The sequence below is a fragment of the Phragmites australis genome, chromosome 13, assembly GCF_958298935.1.
Source record: "Phragmites australis chromosome 13, lpPhrAust1.1, whole genome shotgun sequence".
Classification (NCBI taxonomy): Eukaryota; Viridiplantae; Streptophyta; class Magnoliopsida; order Poales; family Poaceae; genus Phragmites; species Phragmites australis.
Genome location: NC_084933.1, coordinates 27,830,748 through 27,848,048, shown reverse-complemented (window position 1 = coordinate 27,848,048; position 17,301 = coordinate 27,830,748). Strand labels below are relative to the sequence as shown.

General features: G+C 47.3%; 4 protein-coding genes and 1 pseudogene across 4 annotated transcripts; 2 read left to right on the top strand and 3 right to left on the bottom strand.

Moving 5' to 3' along the window:
- Window positions 1-15: 15 nt before the first annotated feature.
- LOC133888488 (uncharacterized) lies at window positions 16-1,218 on the bottom strand. The gene is made up of 3 exons (XM_062328759.1): window positions 1,020-1,218; window positions 578-701; window positions 16-476 (listed from the first exon to the last, which is right to left on the bottom strand). The coding sequence occupies exons 2-3, from the start codon at window positions 672-674 to the stop codon at window positions 250-252; spliced, it is 324 nt and encodes a 107-aa protein (XP_062184743.1). The 5' UTR covers window positions 675-701; window positions 1,020-1,218; the 3' UTR covers window positions 16-249.
- Window positions 1,219-1,318: 100 nt separating this feature from the next.
- On the top strand, window positions 1,319-3,995 carry LOC133888483 (pentatricopeptide repeat-containing protein At1g79490, mitochondrial-like). Its single transcript, XM_062328753.1, has one exon. The coding sequence runs from the start codon at window positions 1,455-1,457 to the stop codon at window positions 3,801-3,803; it is 2,349 nt and encodes a 782-aa protein (XP_062184737.1). The 5' UTR covers window positions 1,319-1,454; the 3' UTR covers window positions 3,804-3,995.
- A 232-nt stretch (window positions 3,996-4,227) lies between these two features.
- On the bottom strand, window positions 4,228-5,734 carry LOC133888486 (probable cinnamyl alcohol dehydrogenase 3; annotated as a pseudogene).
- A 505-nt stretch (window positions 5,735-6,239) lies between these two features.
- LOC133888485 (coatomer subunit epsilon-1) lies at window positions 6,240-10,773 on the top strand. Its single transcript, XM_062328757.1, has 7 exons — window positions 6,240-6,517; window positions 6,615-6,698; window positions 8,002-8,153; window positions 8,741-8,876; window positions 8,980-9,135; window positions 9,259-9,338; window positions 10,470-10,773. Exons 1-7 carry the CDS (start codon window positions 6,356-6,358, stop codon window positions 10,561-10,563), a joined length of 864 nt encoding a protein of 287 aa, XP_062184741.1. The 5' UTR covers window positions 6,240-6,355; the 3' UTR covers window positions 10,564-10,773.
- Window positions 10,774-11,556: 783 nt separating this feature from the next.
- Window positions 11,557-12,365, bottom strand: LOC133888487 (36.4 kDa proline-rich protein-like). The gene has a single exon (XM_062328758.1). The coding sequence runs from the start codon at window positions 12,304-12,306 to the stop codon at window positions 11,827-11,829; it is 480 nt and encodes a 159-aa protein (XP_062184742.1). The 5' UTR covers window positions 12,307-12,365; the 3' UTR covers window positions 11,557-11,826.
- Window positions 12,366-17,301: the final 4,936 nt, after the last annotated feature.

Here is a 17,301-nt window from a genome sequence, read left to right as displayed (position 1 = left end):
AAAGTTGCAATCATGTCACCAAAACAGCAGTTAACAACCATATAGCTATCCGTCTAGCACCAAACATACATATAAGCATACTAATAACACAGTATCCATAGTAAACGGGTACAAAAGGTCCATCATATGGTTCCATAACCTTAACTCTCAAAATTTACAGTGAAATCATCAATTTAAAAGGATGTGGCTGCTATTCCTGAATAACACACGCTTAACATACACAAGAACCAAGTCAACCTGCGGTACTGCTTACTCAACCTTCCCCTTCCCCTTGGATTCATCACTCGCTTGAGAAGATGTTGGCTGGTTAATACTTGCTTTAGCGTTCGCCAGGAAGGTTGGATCTGGCTGTGGCTCCTGGTGGGGAGTCTCCTTCATTGCCATGCATATGTAAAAGCCAATGACCAGATTAACTGATATGACGGCAAGGAAACCGCTGGCCAGGGTCTGTGTCGAGGATGACAACTGGCTCACACCTGATCAAGAAGTAAAACATCATTTCCAAATACCAATGTACGCACTTCACCACCACAAAAGTGACGGAGCACACGACAAGTAGGAAGAACAGCAGCCAAACCTGGAATTATCTGGTAGTAAAACCCATACACGATCGCAACCGGGGCCATCCACATCACCATGGATGTAACCGCGAACTTCATGATCACTCCTGACATCGCTTCTCCTGATGCCTGATGGGAATGCTGAAACAAATGGCAAGATATACATGTACCATGAAATCAACTCGCACATACTGCAGTTCAAGGGGTAAACGGCAAGGAGATGGCTCAACTCGGGGAGTGGGGGTTCAGTTGAACCCCCAAAAAATTGATCGCTAGCAGCAAGGAAGAGATCCCGAGCAGAGCAACTATTTTAGGCCATGTTTGGAAAAGGGGTTTTAGGATCCAAAACCCTAGGATTTAGTACAAACTTGAACCAAATCCTAAAATTTCCTAGAGCATTCCTCCTCTTCCAAACAGGCCCTTAGAACGATCCATGGAAGCAGGCTAGAGATTCCTTACCAACAAAAGAGGAAGCCAATCCAGGTCGCGATGGGATCTCCAGTCCACACCGGTCCAGCAGAGGGGAGGAGCAAGACGGCGACTACTACTCTTCCGTGGATGAGGGGGGGGGGGGGTGTGGAGGCTGGAGCAGGGCGGGCTCGGTGGAGACTGGAGACGGGAGGGGACTCGACGGTGGCGTGGGACTCCGAGAGCCCGGAGGAAGCAGGCAGAGGCGTCGAGCCGTCGATTGGATCAGCAACCGCCACGTGCGGAAGGAGAAGAAGGCCATGTCCGGATGGAAGCGGGTGGCCCATTCGTGGGTTGAAGCGGGCCGGCCCGTTGCAGTACGGGCTGTCAACTTGGCTGGTCGTTGCAATTTTACTCTCCACTCGAGTCCGGCCTCTGGCCGCATCTCCACCGGCGGCGGCCAGTTAGCCCCGAGCCACCGAGCCGATGCTGCTCCGCGTCGGCCTCGCGCGCAGCATCCGCCCCCGCGGCGGCGCGGTCATCCCCCTCTCCCTACCCCTAGCGCGGGGCCGCCGGGGCCTCTCGTTCGAGCCGCCGCCGCCGCCGGAGTGGACGGACACGGTGGAGTACCTGGACGAGTCGGGCGCGCTGCTTTCCTCGGCAACCGGCGCGCGGCCCGCCGTGCCTGGCGCGGACACCACCATCCTCTCTGGCGCCTCCGCGCACCCACTGCCGCGCCCCGCCGCGGCGGCTCGCCTCGCCGCGCTCGCGCTCCGCCATCGCTCGGGGGCGCCCCTCTCCGCCGCCCTCTCCGCGCTCCCCTCCGCGCCCGACCCCGCGCTCCTCCTCCTCGCCGCCGCCTCGCTCCCGGCATCCGACCCCGCCCCGCTCATCTGCCTCATCGCCTGGGCGCGCCTCCAGCCCTGGTTCGTCCCCTCCGACAACCTCTCCTCGCTCCTCGCCGCGCGCCTTCCGCCCGCCACCCACTCCTCCGACCTCCTCGCCCTTTTCGACGACACCCTCGCCGTTCCCGACCCCGCCGCCTTCCCCAAGACGCTCAACGCCGTCGTCTCCGCGCTCGCCACTCACGGCCTCCTCGAGCCGGCCTTCTACTGCTTCAAACGCCTCCGTGACGCTGGCTTCAGGGGCCTCGAGACGCCCGCGTACAACGCTCTCCTCTCGCTGCTGCTCACCAGGGGCCTCGCCTTCAAAGCCTTTGAGGTACTCGACGAAATGGTGGCGTCGGGGTGCGCCCTCGACGGGGGCACGTACGAGCTCGCGGTGCCTGCTCTGGCGCGCGCAGGGAGGATCGACGCCGCCCGCAAGATGTTCGAAGAAATGAAGCAGAGGAAGGGAGTCGGGCGGGCTCCGGCGGGGGTGTATTCCGTGATGGTGGACGTGCTGGCCAAGGCAGGGAGGCTCGACGCGGCCATGGGGATGTACAGAGAGATGGTGGCCGTGGGCCACCGGGTGAGCACGGCAGTGAGCACCGCCATGGTGGAGGGACTGTTGAGGTCTGGGAAGCTGGATGCTGGGATGGAGCTTTGGGAGGAGATGAGGCGGGGAGGGCTCCGACCGAGCTTCGGGTTGTACACCATGGTGGTTGAGGCGAATGCACGGTCTGGAAGGTTGGACATCGCCGCCAAGCTGTTCGGTGACATGGAGAAGGCTGGGTTCTTCCCCACACCGTCCACATATTCATGTCTGGTGGAAATGCATTCTTCGGCAGGGCAGGTGGATGCAGCGATGCGGTTGTATCACTCCATGGCGAATGCAGGGACAAGGCCGGGGTTGAGCACGTTTTCAGCCCTGCTGACTATGCTGGCGAATAAGAGGCTGTTGGATTTGGCTGCAAAGGTGTTGCTGGAGATGAAGGCGTCAGGGTTCCCGATCGAGGTGACTGCAAGTGACCTGCTGATGATCTACATCAAGGATGGATCTACTGACCTTGCACTCCGGTGGCTACGGTTCATGGGCTCAGCTGGCATAAGGACCAACAACTTCATCATAAGGCAGCTATTCGAGTCTTGCATGAAGACAGGGCTGTATGACTCGGCGCGGCCACTGCTCGAGACATATATCGCTGGGGCAGCTAAGGTGGACTTGATTCTCTACACATCCATCCTCGCGCATTTGGTGCGGTGTCAGGACGAGAGCAGAGAGCGGGCAATCATGGACATCCTGAGCGCCAGCAAGCACAAGGCGCATGACTTCATGTGCGGGCTGTTCACCGGGCCGGAGCAGCGCAAGAAGCCTGTGCTCTCCTTTGTGCGCGAGTTTTTCCAGGGCATTGACTACGACAACGAGGAGAGCGCGGCCAGGTACTTGGTGAACGTCCTCCTCAACTACTTGGTGCTCATGGGGCAGATGAACCGCGCCCGCTGCGTGTGGAAGGTTGCGTACGAGAACAAGCTGTTTGCCAAGGCGATCGTCTTCGACCAGCACATCGCCTGGTCCCTGGACGTCCGGAACCTGTCCGTGGGCGCGGCACTCGTGGCGACCGTGCACACACTGCACCGGTTCAGGAAGCGGATGCTCTACTACGGGGTGGTGCCACGGCGCATCAAGCTGGTGACGGGCCCAACGCTCAAGATGGTGGTGGCGCAGGTGCTGGCGTCGCTGGAGTCCCCGTTCGAGGTGAACAAGGTCGTCCTGCGGGCGCCCGGCGACTCCGTGCTGGAGTGGTTCAAGAAGCCGATCGTCCAGCAGTTCCTGCTGAACGAGATACCGTCCAAGGCCGACGTCCTCATGCACAGGCTCAACGTGATGTTCCCAAGCTCGGCGCCGGAGGCCCGGTCCCTGTCCCTCCCCAGATCCCTTGGCATGACAAGGTGATGAGATGCTGGAGTTTGTAGCTTGAACACAGTCTCCAAGCTGAAATGTATTTGTATACTAAATCTTTCTTCAAACCGTGCGAATGTCCATCCGTTTCTCTGTGTGCACAAGTATAATAATTCGAAATGTTTGAACAATTGGACCAGTTTGGGAACAAGAGAAAGAGAGAGAATACAAACGGTTCCTCCCTAAGCGTAAGGTTCTGTTCATCTGAGCGTCAGCACGTAGCATGTGTTACGACTACAATACAGTTGCATATACTGCATGGCTACATAGTGCCTCCCTTTTTATTCCAAATATAATCCCTTCCCTTATCACACAATACATAAACACACGACAGTATGTTTAAGCAATGTACCATTCTTACTACATTTATTTATTCAAGTAGGAATCAGATGTCGTAGCTAACTACAGAGCTCGCTGGTCATGCCGCTATGAGGGTGTTGCCAACGTCGATGACGAAGCGGTACCTGACCTCGCCCTTGGCGAGGCGCTCGCGCTCCATGGCCCAGTCCACGTCTTCAGCGCCGACCAGCTCAATGTCGGCCGTCACCCCATGCTCGGTGGCGAAGTCGATCATCTCCTGCGTGTCCCTGATGCTCCCCCAAGTCCCCATATAACTCCCGGCCAGAGTCTTGCCGCCTGTGTGCTCAGATTTTCGCAACCGTTCTCATCATTCACCACCATGGAAGATCATCAGAGTAGCATTGCAACAATTTTCAGGAATTCGATCGAAAAGAATGAGATCAAAACCTTTCAATAATTTGATCGAAAAGAATGAGATAACGCGCAAATGTAGACATGATCCCTGTAGATACGGAATTCAATCTGAATTCAGAGACTGACTTACCGCCAACGAGAGCAAAGACAGAGATCTGCAGAGGATTCTCAGGCAGGCCAAGCAAGATCATCTTGCCCTGGGCTTGAGGAGCCCAAGGTAAGGGTCCATGGACATGCTTGCGGAGGCCGTGTTTATAATGCCATGCATTGTGCTCATCGCAGACTGTAAAACACAGATCAAAATACAGGCGTAAACATTCAGGTAAAGATGATACCATGATCTAACATAACCTGATCTGAAGTTGAGTCCATAGAACTTTGGATGTTTTGTGATCAGGCAACAGAATTTTACCAAGGAAGGCAACAAAATTTCACCAAGGATGCTAGTACTTATAGAGCACTGAAGCTGCACAATAACTGTAACAGATTGATAGATAGGCAGGTCCAGCCATGTGAGTTGACTGAAGTTTGTGTAAGCAACACAATAAATAGTTCATTTCCCCCTAATGCAATGCAAGATAGCCCCTTGATACTAGTACAGGAGTATTACATCTGCAACGTGTTCATTTAATTTATCTTTTAATTGAACTACTTGAGATCCCATGAACGGATGAACCTAACCAAACATTTCTTACCTTTATCTGATTAGCATCGCTACTAACAACAAAGGCATCCGCACCAAGCTTCTCCATAGCCTCCTCCCTCTTCTTCGGCGAGGTGCTGATCACGGTCACCCTCATCCCGAACACCTTTGCGAACTTCACAGCAACATGCCCAAGCCCCCCGACTCCCCGAGGCCGATCACGCCTATGTGCTTGCCCGGTTTCGTTCAGACCATGGTACTTCATGGGAGTGTACACGGTTATCCCAGCGCAGAGCAGCGGCGCGCCTTTGTCCATGGGCATGCTGTCAGGGAACCGGATGACAAAGTTCTCATTCACGACGACCATGTAGGAGTAGCCATTGTAGGTGACGGTGCGGTCCCTGTCAAGGAAGTTGTAGGTGAAGATGATCTTGGAGCGGTAGTTTTCGAATCCTTCCTTACAGCTCTCGCAGGACTGGCAAGTGTTGACCATGCACCCGACGCCAACCTTGTCACCAACGTTGAACTTCTGCACGTTCTTGCCAACCTCGGTGACCAGTCCAGCGATCTCGTGCCTGCATCCATCCACCAGCATTATTTGTGTATTCGGAGCAATCGTTGCCTCTGTTGAAGATAAGAGCATTAAGAATTTGAGATGGCCTCATGTCAGACGTAGTATTATCAGATTCATTGAGGATAACATTAACAGTTCATTTGGATTGGTTCAATGAAAGTAATGTAGCGATGCGAGGATAGCAATAATTGATGAAGTAATTAGTAAGAACATGTACCCAGCAACAATTGGGTCTATTTATTTAATTTTTTATGTTAGAAAATATAAAAATAAAAAAACTCCTACAAACGCATCACCACTAAACACGCACGGGCCTCCATATTGCAGTACCAAAACAGCCCAAAATTAATGGCCCGACAAACTTTCTGAGCCCACAGCCCACGTACTATGCTGAATCTTCCTCATCACGGCCCATGAAACCACGATACCCGTCCTCCTCGGGCCCACAAGCCTCCATTCGAGGCCCAACTATAGCCCAGTTATAAATACGGCCCCAATCTGCTCTCTCCCTTCAGCCACTCGAGTCACCAAACAGGCAGAGGCGTGGCCGCGTGAGTACCCTCTCGGATCTCCCCGCTCGCCGTTGAACCGCCCGTCGCCGCCGGCGCACCACCGATGGCCACCCCGGACCTGCTCTTCAACCTGCGCAACCTCTTCTACCTCGGCGCCTACCAGGCGGCCATCAACAACAGCGACGTCCCGGGCCTCGACGCCGACGCCGACGCCGAGCGCGACGCCATCGTCTTCCGCTCCTACATCGCCCTCAGCTCCTACCAGGTGCGGGTCCCCTTCCCATCGCACCCCCGTTGCTCGCCGGAATTGGCTCTCCCTCTGATCGGTGGGCGTCCTCGCGTGTCTCTATCTCTGTGTGCAGTTGGTGATCAGCGAGATCGACTCGTCGGCCGCAACGTCGCTGCAGGCTGTGAAGCTGCTCGCGCTGTACCTCTCCGGCGACAAGGTTAGCGCGCTGGATCTGATCTGTAGCCTCTTATCTGTTCCTGATTGGGATGCGCGGGGTTTGGATCTGGGTTGCTGAGTGGGGTTTGTTGTGATCGGAGGGTTAGATCTGTCGCTGCAATAGTGAGTAATGTGATCTGGGGTTAGATCATGTGCATCATTTGCACTACTAGAGGCTAAGGACTGACGAGTTTGTTGATAATTGATCGCTAGTGCCATTTCAATCGAAAGCATCAGCTCATTTGCACAAGGGCTATATGTTTTGTTTGTTCTTAGAACATTGCCCTTGACACTTACTATGCATCAGGCATTTACCAGCATTCAATAATGTATTACATTTGTATTCTGCTAGAGGAAAATACCCTCTTCTCCCTTCCATCTCTGCAACAACATAGTTTCGGTGACGTGGCACCAATTTAGCATTGACAATTCAATTCAGTAGTAGTAACACTTCCTCGACACAGTCAGGCAGGTTTGTTGGCGTAGGACTGGGTGTTGGACATGTAATGTGCTGCCCATTCAAATTGTTGGTGCAACCTGTGCAGACACCTATGAGCTACGATGATATTTTGTCTGTAAGGTTGCTACAGTGTGAAGCAGCTAAACTTATTCTGAAGAAAAAATCTAACTGGGCCATTTAATTACAAACTCAGACGTGTTATGTGTAGTATTTGGGAAATAAAGACACAACTTTAGCTCTGGGTCTTGAAAAAGTTTCCAAAGATGATGCAATGCTACCAAAAAATGTTATTTCTGGAATCGTTTGTTTCTTGTCGAAACCCATAATGATATCATACAAACAACATTAGATCATGTGATATTGCTTGAGGATTTTATTACCATAGAATATGTGTTTTCCCCACACCAGAAGTAATGACATGTGGCGAATTGACAGATGATGATAACTCATTTGTGGCACCTGGAGAGTAAGACTTTGCTTGACTGTTTCCCTTTCTTCATTTCAGTTCCAGTAATTAGATAGTAGTTCATGATAGCACACTTGTGTAATGCGTGTGCATTCATGTCTGTGTTTTGCACTTTAAAGGCACTGCTGTTTAAAACCCTGTACGTGCGATAAAAGTGAAAGGTTGGATGTATATACTCAAGTTCCCAATAAGATCACATGCAAATAGTATATTTCGAATTTCAAACAGTCTGCTTTTGGTGCGTATTATAGTATAGGTTTCTTGTATAGCTGAGACCTAGAAGATGGACATAATTCCTTTAATTTCCATTAGTACCTTTTCCTTTCAACCCAGATAGTCTGAAAATCCTTTTATGTTATTTCTTGTGCAACTTTGAAGGAAGGTGCAATCTCCAGTCTCAAGGAATGGCTGAGCGATTCAGCAATTGGAAGCAATCCTGTTCTGCGATTGATTGCTGGAATTATATTTATGCATGAGCAAGACTACAATGAGGCTCTCAAGCACACACACTCTGGAGGAACTCTGGATTTGTAAGTTTCTTTTTTCCCCTCCATCTTTTGATGGTTTAGACTTTCAGTATTGAATGAATTGTCTCGCAACTATGGATGAGACTGAACAGCAGCAATGCTCAATGAATTTTGATTGACTCATGACAATGCTGTACAAGTTTATTTCTTGTCCACTATAAAAAAATCAAAATCTTACTTCTGGAGAAGTAACTACAAAGACTACAGTTTCTTTCATTGTTCACTACCTCTATGATGTAGTTGAACACTTCTGCTGTGTTTATGCTTCCCGCCTTCCATGACCAGATGGTCTTTATGTTTATCTTGTTGAAACTGTGATGTTTTAGAGTTGGGCCGTTTAGATGTTCATTTTTTGGGGATATTTATCTTAAATGTGCTTTCTGGTTGTAGGATCATCTATAGATGTTCATTTTTTTTCGGTATGTACTGTAAATGGAAGTCATATATGATACCACTTCACAAATTTGGATTTTGAGATTGGTGATTTGTAAATTCACTGTGAATCTTTGTGCTTTGAACCTCATTTTTTAGTGTGTTCGGCATCCATCAAATTTAACACAGATTGTTAATGGGCACTCGCTTGGTTACAGGCATGCATTGAATGTCCAGATCTTTATTAAGATGCATCGTTCAGACTATGCTGAGAAGCAATTGAAGATCATGCAACAAATTGATGAAGATCATACTCTGACACAACTTGCAAATGCATGGCTGGGCATTGCTGTTGTAAGTAATTTCACAGTCCAATGTTATGAAATACTCAAGTTTCATCACTGCATTGGTCTTTACTGGAAACATGTGCTTAAAAGCACTTTAATCAATGGTGTAGGGCGGCTCTAAGATCCGTGAAGCTTATCTCATATTCCAAGATTTCGCTGAAAAGTACCCAATGACAGGGATGGTTCTGAATGGTAAGGCAGTTTGTTGTATGCACATGGGAAGCTTTGAGGAGGCCGAGACTCTATTGCTTGAAGCATTGAACAAGGTTAGCACTGATGACTCACCTTTCCAGCAATAAAAAAATATTTGAAATTTGTTATTTTATTTGAAATGCATAAGGGTGTAATGTTCAAGACAATACTCAAACCTTTTTTTTTAATTCTTGTAGGATGCAAAAGATCCTGAAACTCTTGCCAATCTTATTGTATGTAATCTCCACCTTGGCAAACCATCATCGCGATTCCTCAGGTACAAAGTGAAACGAAAAACATCTATACTGTTTCTTCTGCTGTTCTGCTACTCATTAGGTGATTGTGTAGGGCTCCTCTTATGAATTTGAACTAATATGTTAAATGCACGCCTGATTTAGTGATCCTAGAATATACTAGTTGATGAATGTACTTGGACTGCACATATCCTATGTTCAATATGTACTGAGAGGAGCCATTATTAGCAGATGATGTGTTATAAACATAAATAACTAGCAAGAGTGCAAGACGAACAGAGACTCTGTGGAATTAATGTTTCCGTCAACTTAGTGTTTAATGGCTTAAACTTTTAAGACTAGCAGTTACATTGAGAATACAATTAGGCATCAGAAACTAGCATTCTATACTTCTAGTGTAATTATCATGTGCTGTTATGCAAAAGAGCCGCCACCTTGGGGTCTCAAAAAGAAAGTGCCGCCACCTTGGAGCAATACTAGTATATTGTTCCTGCTTCTCAGCCTTGCAAACAGCAGCCACTCAACTATTTTACTCAAGTTCTAGCAATTGTAGGATTGGCCTCAGCTATCGAAGAAACATGTTGATCTGGGGTCTCGCAATGTGTTGGGAGTAGGACCACAGGGACATTGTCATGAGATATTTTTCCATTTCAATTAGCAAATCTGTTTCTCTTATTCAATTGGATGAATCTGTCTGTTCTAGTCTCATGCCGCACAGCTTATAGCCACTTCTTCCTGATCTCATATATCCTGATAAGGTTTCCCCAGCAGTTTGAAACTGACCTATGTTGGCTGTGTTTACCAGTCCAACTTTTGGTCTACGCGTATTCAAGAAGACTGCTCTACTTGTTTTATATGCTGCCAATATAGTATGAAGAGAATTTGCAGGGTATCATGCTAGGATCCCCTACGCTCCTTTGATTTTGGAGTGATGTTTACAAATCACAAAGAAGATTGATATGTTGAAAAGTTGAGGGTAAAATGAAGACTAGGTAGTATGGATAAATTGAATTTACCATTTTCCGGTGCACCTTGGGCATTGTACATAGAATTCGCCTTTGTTTCAGTGTTTAGCACCTGTTTGCTAACACAATGTTTACTTTTGTCTAGCCAAAACAAGCGTAGTTTGTTTCTAACTTTCTTTCCTTTTGCAGCCAGCTGAAGCTATCGCATCCTGATCATGTGCTAGTTAAGAGCGCGGCATCGTCAGAAGCCAACTTCGAGAGGGCTCTCCAAGCTGTCGCTTGAGCTCGACAAACCCCTGCCTGATTACAGAAAGCGGCACATTGATCCCGTTTTCCGTTTTGAATGTGTTAACACAGTGAAGTATGATGGTTTTTCGAATCTTGTACTAGAACAACTGCTGTATAAACGAATATGTAGAATATCGAGTTGTTACATTTGTCATTAACATCGCTGTTCTGTTTTATTCTGCCCGATTACTAATACTGTCGATTATTGTTGTGGGCGACGTTCTTTGAATCTTGTAAGCAACTTTCTCGCGCGGCATGCTGGACCTGTTGCTGGTTTCCCGTGGCAACCTGCCTGAAAATTTGACGTTTTTTTTTTTTGGGTGGCAGTTTGCTTATGTTCGTCTACTAGACGTATGTCGCTGGAGAAACAGAGTCTCTGTTGAGACCTGAGAGTGCCATTTATAGAAGAGCATGAGGAAATACTTCGGCGATAGTCCTGTTACTGCATCATGGTTTCCTGCTGCTGTTTGTTGCTTACCGTGAGCTCCTCCGAGTGATACATGTAGGGCGTCCAGTTGATTTCAGATTTCGACGTGCTGAAGTGTAACAAATCGATCTGTTGGATGGCTGTCCCAAAACGAAAGGATCTGGTCATCTGGATGTCTTGGTTTTGGCCTTTTGCCACCGAATTCTTTTTTTCACAAGTTAGTTTTCCCTGTGTCGAGTCGACACTGTCGACTAATTCCGTAGGCCAAGGTATGAAGTAAGATGCAAAATGACAATTTTGCCCCTTTATAATCACCCCTCACCCACCATTTCCTCAGCCCAATCCAATGAACCATCATTTAGAAATACTTTGGTCAATTCCCATAGATCTGGCATGTTTAGTCCTGTCAACAATTGTTGACTTGAAGATAACTTATGGTAGAGCCAAAAATAAACAACACATGAACTGAAGAGTTGTAAAAATGAAAACTCAAAAAAAAAATGTAGTGGCTAAAGAATGAAATGAAACCTCTTAGTTGCAAAAACATAACTTTCCCATGACTTGACACGAAAGTTGACATGTTTCAAAGCATACACCGGAAGATTCATATACATCATACACAGTTTTTTCATAAACTTACTTAATTATTATAAACCCAAAACCACAAATCACACGTCTTCAGGATACAATATCGGTAGACAATTGCAAAATGCACACTCCACAGCTCTACACCTCAAGACGTCAGAGCTCATGTACGTACGTACTATAAAACTTTAACCCATCATGCCTTCAGATATAATGATACACATATGCAGTAATTAGTGAACTTAATTACGAGCACTGGAAGCTGGAGGGCACGTGCTTGCCGCACTCGTTGACGAGCACCTCGATGGCGATGGGCAGCACGACGCTGACGCTGAGCGCCTTGGCCTTGATGGTGGTGCAGAGGCAGAGCGCGGCGTCGAGGTCGGCCACGCCGGAGAGCAGCGGGCAGCACGCCTCGCTGGCCTTGGCCCCGACCACGGCGTGCACGAGCCCGTTGAGCGCGTCCACGCACGCCAGAAGCTTCAGCGTGTTGATGGGGCACTTGCCCGACGGTGTCGGCGACGGAGGCGTCGGCGTGGCCGGCGGCGGAGGGCACGGCACGGGCGTCGGCGGTGGCTTCACCTTCGGGGGCGGGGGCGGCGGCGGCGAAGGCTTCGGCGTCGGGCAGTAGGGGCAGGCCGCGGCCGGCGCGAGCTGCGCGATCAGTGTGGCAGCAACGAGCAGGAGGGGAACAATGCGGTGGTTCTTGGCGGCGGCGGCGGCCATGGCGTGTGGCTAGCTTTGAGCTTAGCTTAGATGGTGCGAGGGAAGAAGGGCAGCGGGGGCGCGCTTATATAGGCGCCACGTGAGGCCGTGAAGGCGTGAAATGACGGTGTCTTGGCGCACTGTACATGGCGTTGGGAGAGTGCCATGTCTCGGTGAGTGGCGCCCAAGGTTGTGGCTGGCGTCGAGTCGGGCAACGTTGCTGCCGCGCGGCGCATGTGACCTTGTGAGGACGTGGGGTCTGCATGTCGCGGTTGAATCGACAGCCAGCCAGATATAAGACTGTTTTAACTGTCGCTGGTTGCATTTGCTCGGTTGTTTTGTTGTAGTTTTTTAGCAAGTGCGTCTTCCTTGATGCAGTAAGTTTGAGTATCACATCAATACGGGCTCCAAATTGACCTGTTGATGCATGTGTCCCGAGGAATTTAAGAGCATGCATGCATCCAGAGTACCCGCTGCTATTAGAAGCAAATTTTATAAGATTACGTTTAGAAAGACTCTCAAGATTCTATTCATATTATCCGTCTTATGATTCGAATCATAAGAGAAGAGAGAAATTGAATAGTATCATCATGTAGCTAACTATTCCCTAAATTTTGTGTGTGGAAGACAGCAAGGAACATGCTCCACACACAGTCTAACACACTGTCAAATGGTCAGAAAGACATGCATTTGGTTGAATTTACTGATTTAGTATTGGGTACATTGTACAGCTGGCAGGAGTATAATAGTATATACTATTATCCGGCTTGGCTAAAATGTGGCCGAGACATAAGCAAAATCTTATACAACCGAAATCTAGCAATTATTGGGTTCTTCTTTCCAACATACATGCATATACACTTGCATGGGCCCTCACTCCATTGACCTTGTCCTCAGATATTTAGAGGGTAGCTAGTGCATTCCTTCCATATGCTATTTCAACCACCAGTCATCGTATTGTTTCTATGGCTAGCTCTACCGTGTGCCAAGGGGTGTCCATCTCCGCAACGGGATCCATCGAGTCACGGTTTTTGGACTTTTAGACACGAAATATAACTCTGCATGTCCTTGTATATGCATAGGCTATCTCCATCATCCATTATTGTCATCTAATACTTATTCATTCGTATTCTTTCACCTACCTGGTGATTATTATTTTTACCTAACTTTTAAGAAACCAAGTTAAAATATACTTTGGTTTATATATGATGAGTGATTGATAAGGATATCGATTTGGTTTGTTGAGTTTTAGATTGTTTAAGCTTGATTTGAGTATTTTCATTATGAACTAATTATAGTTGTAGTTGAAGAAATATGTTTGCTTATGTCATGGTATATAGGTGATGGATATAACTTGGCGGTTGACAACGGGTGATCAGGGCTAAACGGGTGCTTGTTGCCGGGTGATTAAGGAGGCCGAACGGAGTAAAGAGTGATCCTAGTTGTACACGTTGACGTCAAGTAAATCATGAAACAGGAGATGAAGACGGTGTGTTGACAAAGTCAAGCGAAAGAGATGCTGGTGCAAGTAACAAAGCGGCCTAAAGGATCGGGAGCATGAGAGACTTACCGATAGTCAGGATCGCAAGACAGAGTACACGTGTCGACATCAAAGCGCTTGCTTAAGGTGTAAACAGGTGGTGAGTCACACTTTGAGAAGCGTGCAGATAATTTCACGGTTTGATCTCAAAATCATTGGAGGACTAGATGAGTACATGACACCATCGCAAAGTTTGCGTCGAGGCGAAGTTATGTCATGAAGGCGTTGCGGCCGTCCAATGAATGTAAAAAAATTTGACCAAAATACCCTTAGTGACAGGTAGGAGTTTACTGCAAGAGATAGATATTTTGAGAAAAAGTTAGAAAATTTGGGTTCAGATTTCCTAGCCTATAGATAGAGGGATATAGCTATGTGAGAGGGATAATCAATCATTTGAGCCTATTTTGCCATTTATTTAAGAGTCTAGTGCTAGAGTTTTATAGGAGATGAAGGATGAGTGTTTAGACTATATATTATGTGAGGGTTTGGAGTGAAAAATCTTTGTAATCCACCTAAAATAGATCTAACCTATTTGAGTAATAAAGTTTATATTTTTACATATGCTTGAATTTTCATCCTTCTAGTTTCACTCTATTGGTTTTCCTTGTAAGTTTTTGGTGTTTCGTTGTGATTTTTATTTTGATTTTTGAGCTGAATTTTCCGCACCTCGTAAAGCCATTCTTCTTATTGCTACAGGCATAAAAAAAACACATACGAGTGTAGACTCATAGGTCTTAAACTCCCTTGCCTCTATATCATCAACCTGTAGAATTTCTTTAGCCGGTGATCTTATCTTTGATTTTTGAATCTTTCTTCTAAAGTTTCAAACTTTGTATAGGGATGAGTTATGGATTAGTTTACTGTCGAACCTAGTATTTGATTCCAACCATGAGACTCACATTTGATTAGATCTTCAAGTTTAGTTTTTGAATTCTTTGAGTTTTTGTTCTATTCTAGACGGATTTTGCGGGTTGAGCTCTGTGTTTCCACTGTGTTTCTATGTTTTATGTTGCGTTTTATTCTTAAGGTGCGTTGGGTGAAAAAAATAGGAGAAGACTATCTATTTCGAAAGAAATTTGTTAAGACGCTTATTTACCCTCTTTAGTCGTCATTCTAAATCATACATATTTCAACACGAATCTTGATACAAATGAACAGTCTTGATAAGCCACACGTACGAATACCCTAGTAGAATTTTCGTGTTCGACGTGATGATGATCCATCGACCGATCGATACGTTCTACCATCCGTACGAGCTATATCGTATCAGACTAGCACGCACACTACTCGTATTTCCGTAGAAACACGCAGTAGAGAGAATGGATGGATACGGATCGGATTAGCGAGGCCAGCGACGGTCTCTCTCCCCCATCCAATAACGATCCGAGAAGGGCGATCGATCGATGTCAAGCATTGCAAGTCCGTTGGAAGGGCATGGCGCGACGGCTTGGCACCTTCCCGTGCCGACATCGCGCATACCTATCATCCCAGCCATCTCTTCAGTGTTTTTCTCGCCCCGACCTGTCTGAACTGAACAATGCATGTATGATGCTGCATGTGCTAGAAGCCTATCGCACATATATATGGACTAAATTTGTGACTGTTACTCAGATTCTTTGGGCGCCACAACATCTCCCGTTCATGAATTGCATTACCTGCTGGCCCCTTGTCCAACACAAATGCGAGCCTTTCTTCTTGTCTTCCGGCTGGCGACGACTCTTCGGGTGTAGATCAGTTTTTTTTCTTCCAGAAATATATTTCTTACTAACCATCTGCCACTAGTACTTATTTACTACTAGTGGAAATATTTTGTCAAGTTGGCAACACCCTGTTCGGGTGGGTTTGAGCTTAAAGTACTCTCCTAAATTCATGGTACGCGAACTGAATCAGAGAGGAATCCTGAAAACCCTACTGGTTCGTTGAATGTGGAGAGTTGAAAACAGTAACATGTGGTGAATTCGTTGCCACTGACTATATGTAATGTGATGTGGTCAGTGATTCAAATTTCGCCAATTTTGGGAATTTTGGAGAGGAATGAATATTTAATTCTGGATTTTTTACCACTGATGTGTGGTATTCATAGAGCACAAGACGAAAAATAATCGACAAAATTTCATGGATTTCGGTTTTTTCGCTAGTAAACAAAAAAAAATTGTAAAACGAAAATCAAATGCCTGGATGTGGTACCTGTATCTCAACTCTTCGCCACGCACACATATCAGAAAATGAATTGAATTTGACTTCATTGGCCGGGTGTGATAGAATACGCAAGCAGTGATGATTATCTACTGAAATTGATATGGACGAACAATGTACATCGTCTTGCAAGCTGCAGAAGATAGCCGGATCTTGTCGCTTTGTACGAACAGTGGCTTGAATACTGTGTAACGAATGGGCGCCTCTTGGCTATGAAGTATGAACAGATCAGAGATGCAAACAACTCGGCCTAAGCTGGCTGCAAATGAACAGTCCTGGTAACCATGCGTACACGTAATCTAGTGGATTTTTCCTTCGATGGAGACCCTACTCTTTAATTAGTTGGCGAAATGCACGTTCTAGTTGTTCGTAATGTAACTCATGTCTGCACTACTTGAGCAGTTGGCTTGGCTTGGCATGCATGCATGCGCCTCGATCTATCCTTGGCCATGGCTGCGATGCCTCCTGCCCTGGGGAGGAGGGAACAATGGTCGGTACGCCGTCTCACGTCCAAGCAGCACTGCAGCAGCGTGTACATTGTTGACCGATCGATCGGGACACGGGTGGTCGGCATTCGGCAGCACGTCGCCGTAGTTCGTACGTACGCGTCGTCTCGACACGACGCACGGAGGCGTGGGCGACGACGACGGTGCTGCGGGCGTCGACCCCGCCCGACCGACACCGCGCGTGTATTACGGACCCGATCGACCGCGCGCGCGGCGGCGACCAGTACGTGCCTGCATGCGTCGATGATCGATCGATTATATATCCCGTGCCCATCCATATGCAGCGAGGTTTGTCAACGCACCGCGATTTGGGCATCGACCGCGAATGGCTGGTGGCCGGGAAATCGAGAAACGAGGCCGGCAGTACGGTCCGGCACTCTGCAACGCCCTCCGCTCCGGGTTTTTTAATATATATTTTTTAATTTTTTCAAAACTATATGTCCATTTGAAAAAATAGCAGGATTAGTGTACCGTTGCTGTTTCATTAAGTGAGAATAAGATGTCGCCTAATGAATAGACGAGATTTTATAGGCCTCGGTACTGAGAGAAGTTACAATTCGTTCAACGAGTGAGAATTTTATGTCACCTACTCAACGTGTGACACCATTATATCATCCGTTCATCGAGCGATATGTTTGTGAATTAATTTAATTTCTGGTAAAATAGATATGGTTCGGTGAAAAATATTTGTTGTACAAACAGTTATCCAAACTGCTTCACGAAGTAGTTCATTTTTTAAAATTTATCCTTAATTTTTGTTCGATATAATTTCAT

Bases quoted from the DNA above. Each gene is read 5' to 3' on its own strand.
- LOC133888488 (XM_062328759.1), bottom strand. From the start codon at position 674: ATGTCAGGAGTGATCATGAAGTTCGCGGTTACATCCATGGTGATGTGG. The intron at 477-577 runs GTTTGGCTGCTG...CTTCTTGATCAG, and splicing joins TTACTACCAGATAATTCCAG to GTGTGAGCCAGTTGTCATCC.
- LOC133888487 (XM_062328758.1), bottom strand. From the start codon at position 12,306: ATGGCCGCCGCCGCCGCCAAGAACCACCGCATTGTTCCCCTCCTGCTC.
- LOC133888483 (XM_062328753.1), top strand. From the start codon at position 1,455: ATGCTGCTCCGCGTCGGCCTCGCGCGCAGCATCCGCCCCCGCGGCGGC.
- LOC133888485 (XM_062328757.1), top strand. From the start codon at position 6,356: ATGGCCACCCCGGACCTGCTCTTCAACCTGCGCAACCTCTTCTACCTC. The intron at 6,518-6,614 runs GTGCGGGTCCCC...CTCTGTGTGCAG, and splicing joins TCGCCCTCAGCTCCTACCAG to TTGGTGATCAGCGAGATCGA. The intron at 8,877-8,979 runs GTAAGTAATTTC...TCAATGGTGTAG, and splicing joins CATGGCTGGGCATTGCTGTT to GGCGGCTCTAAGATCCGTGA.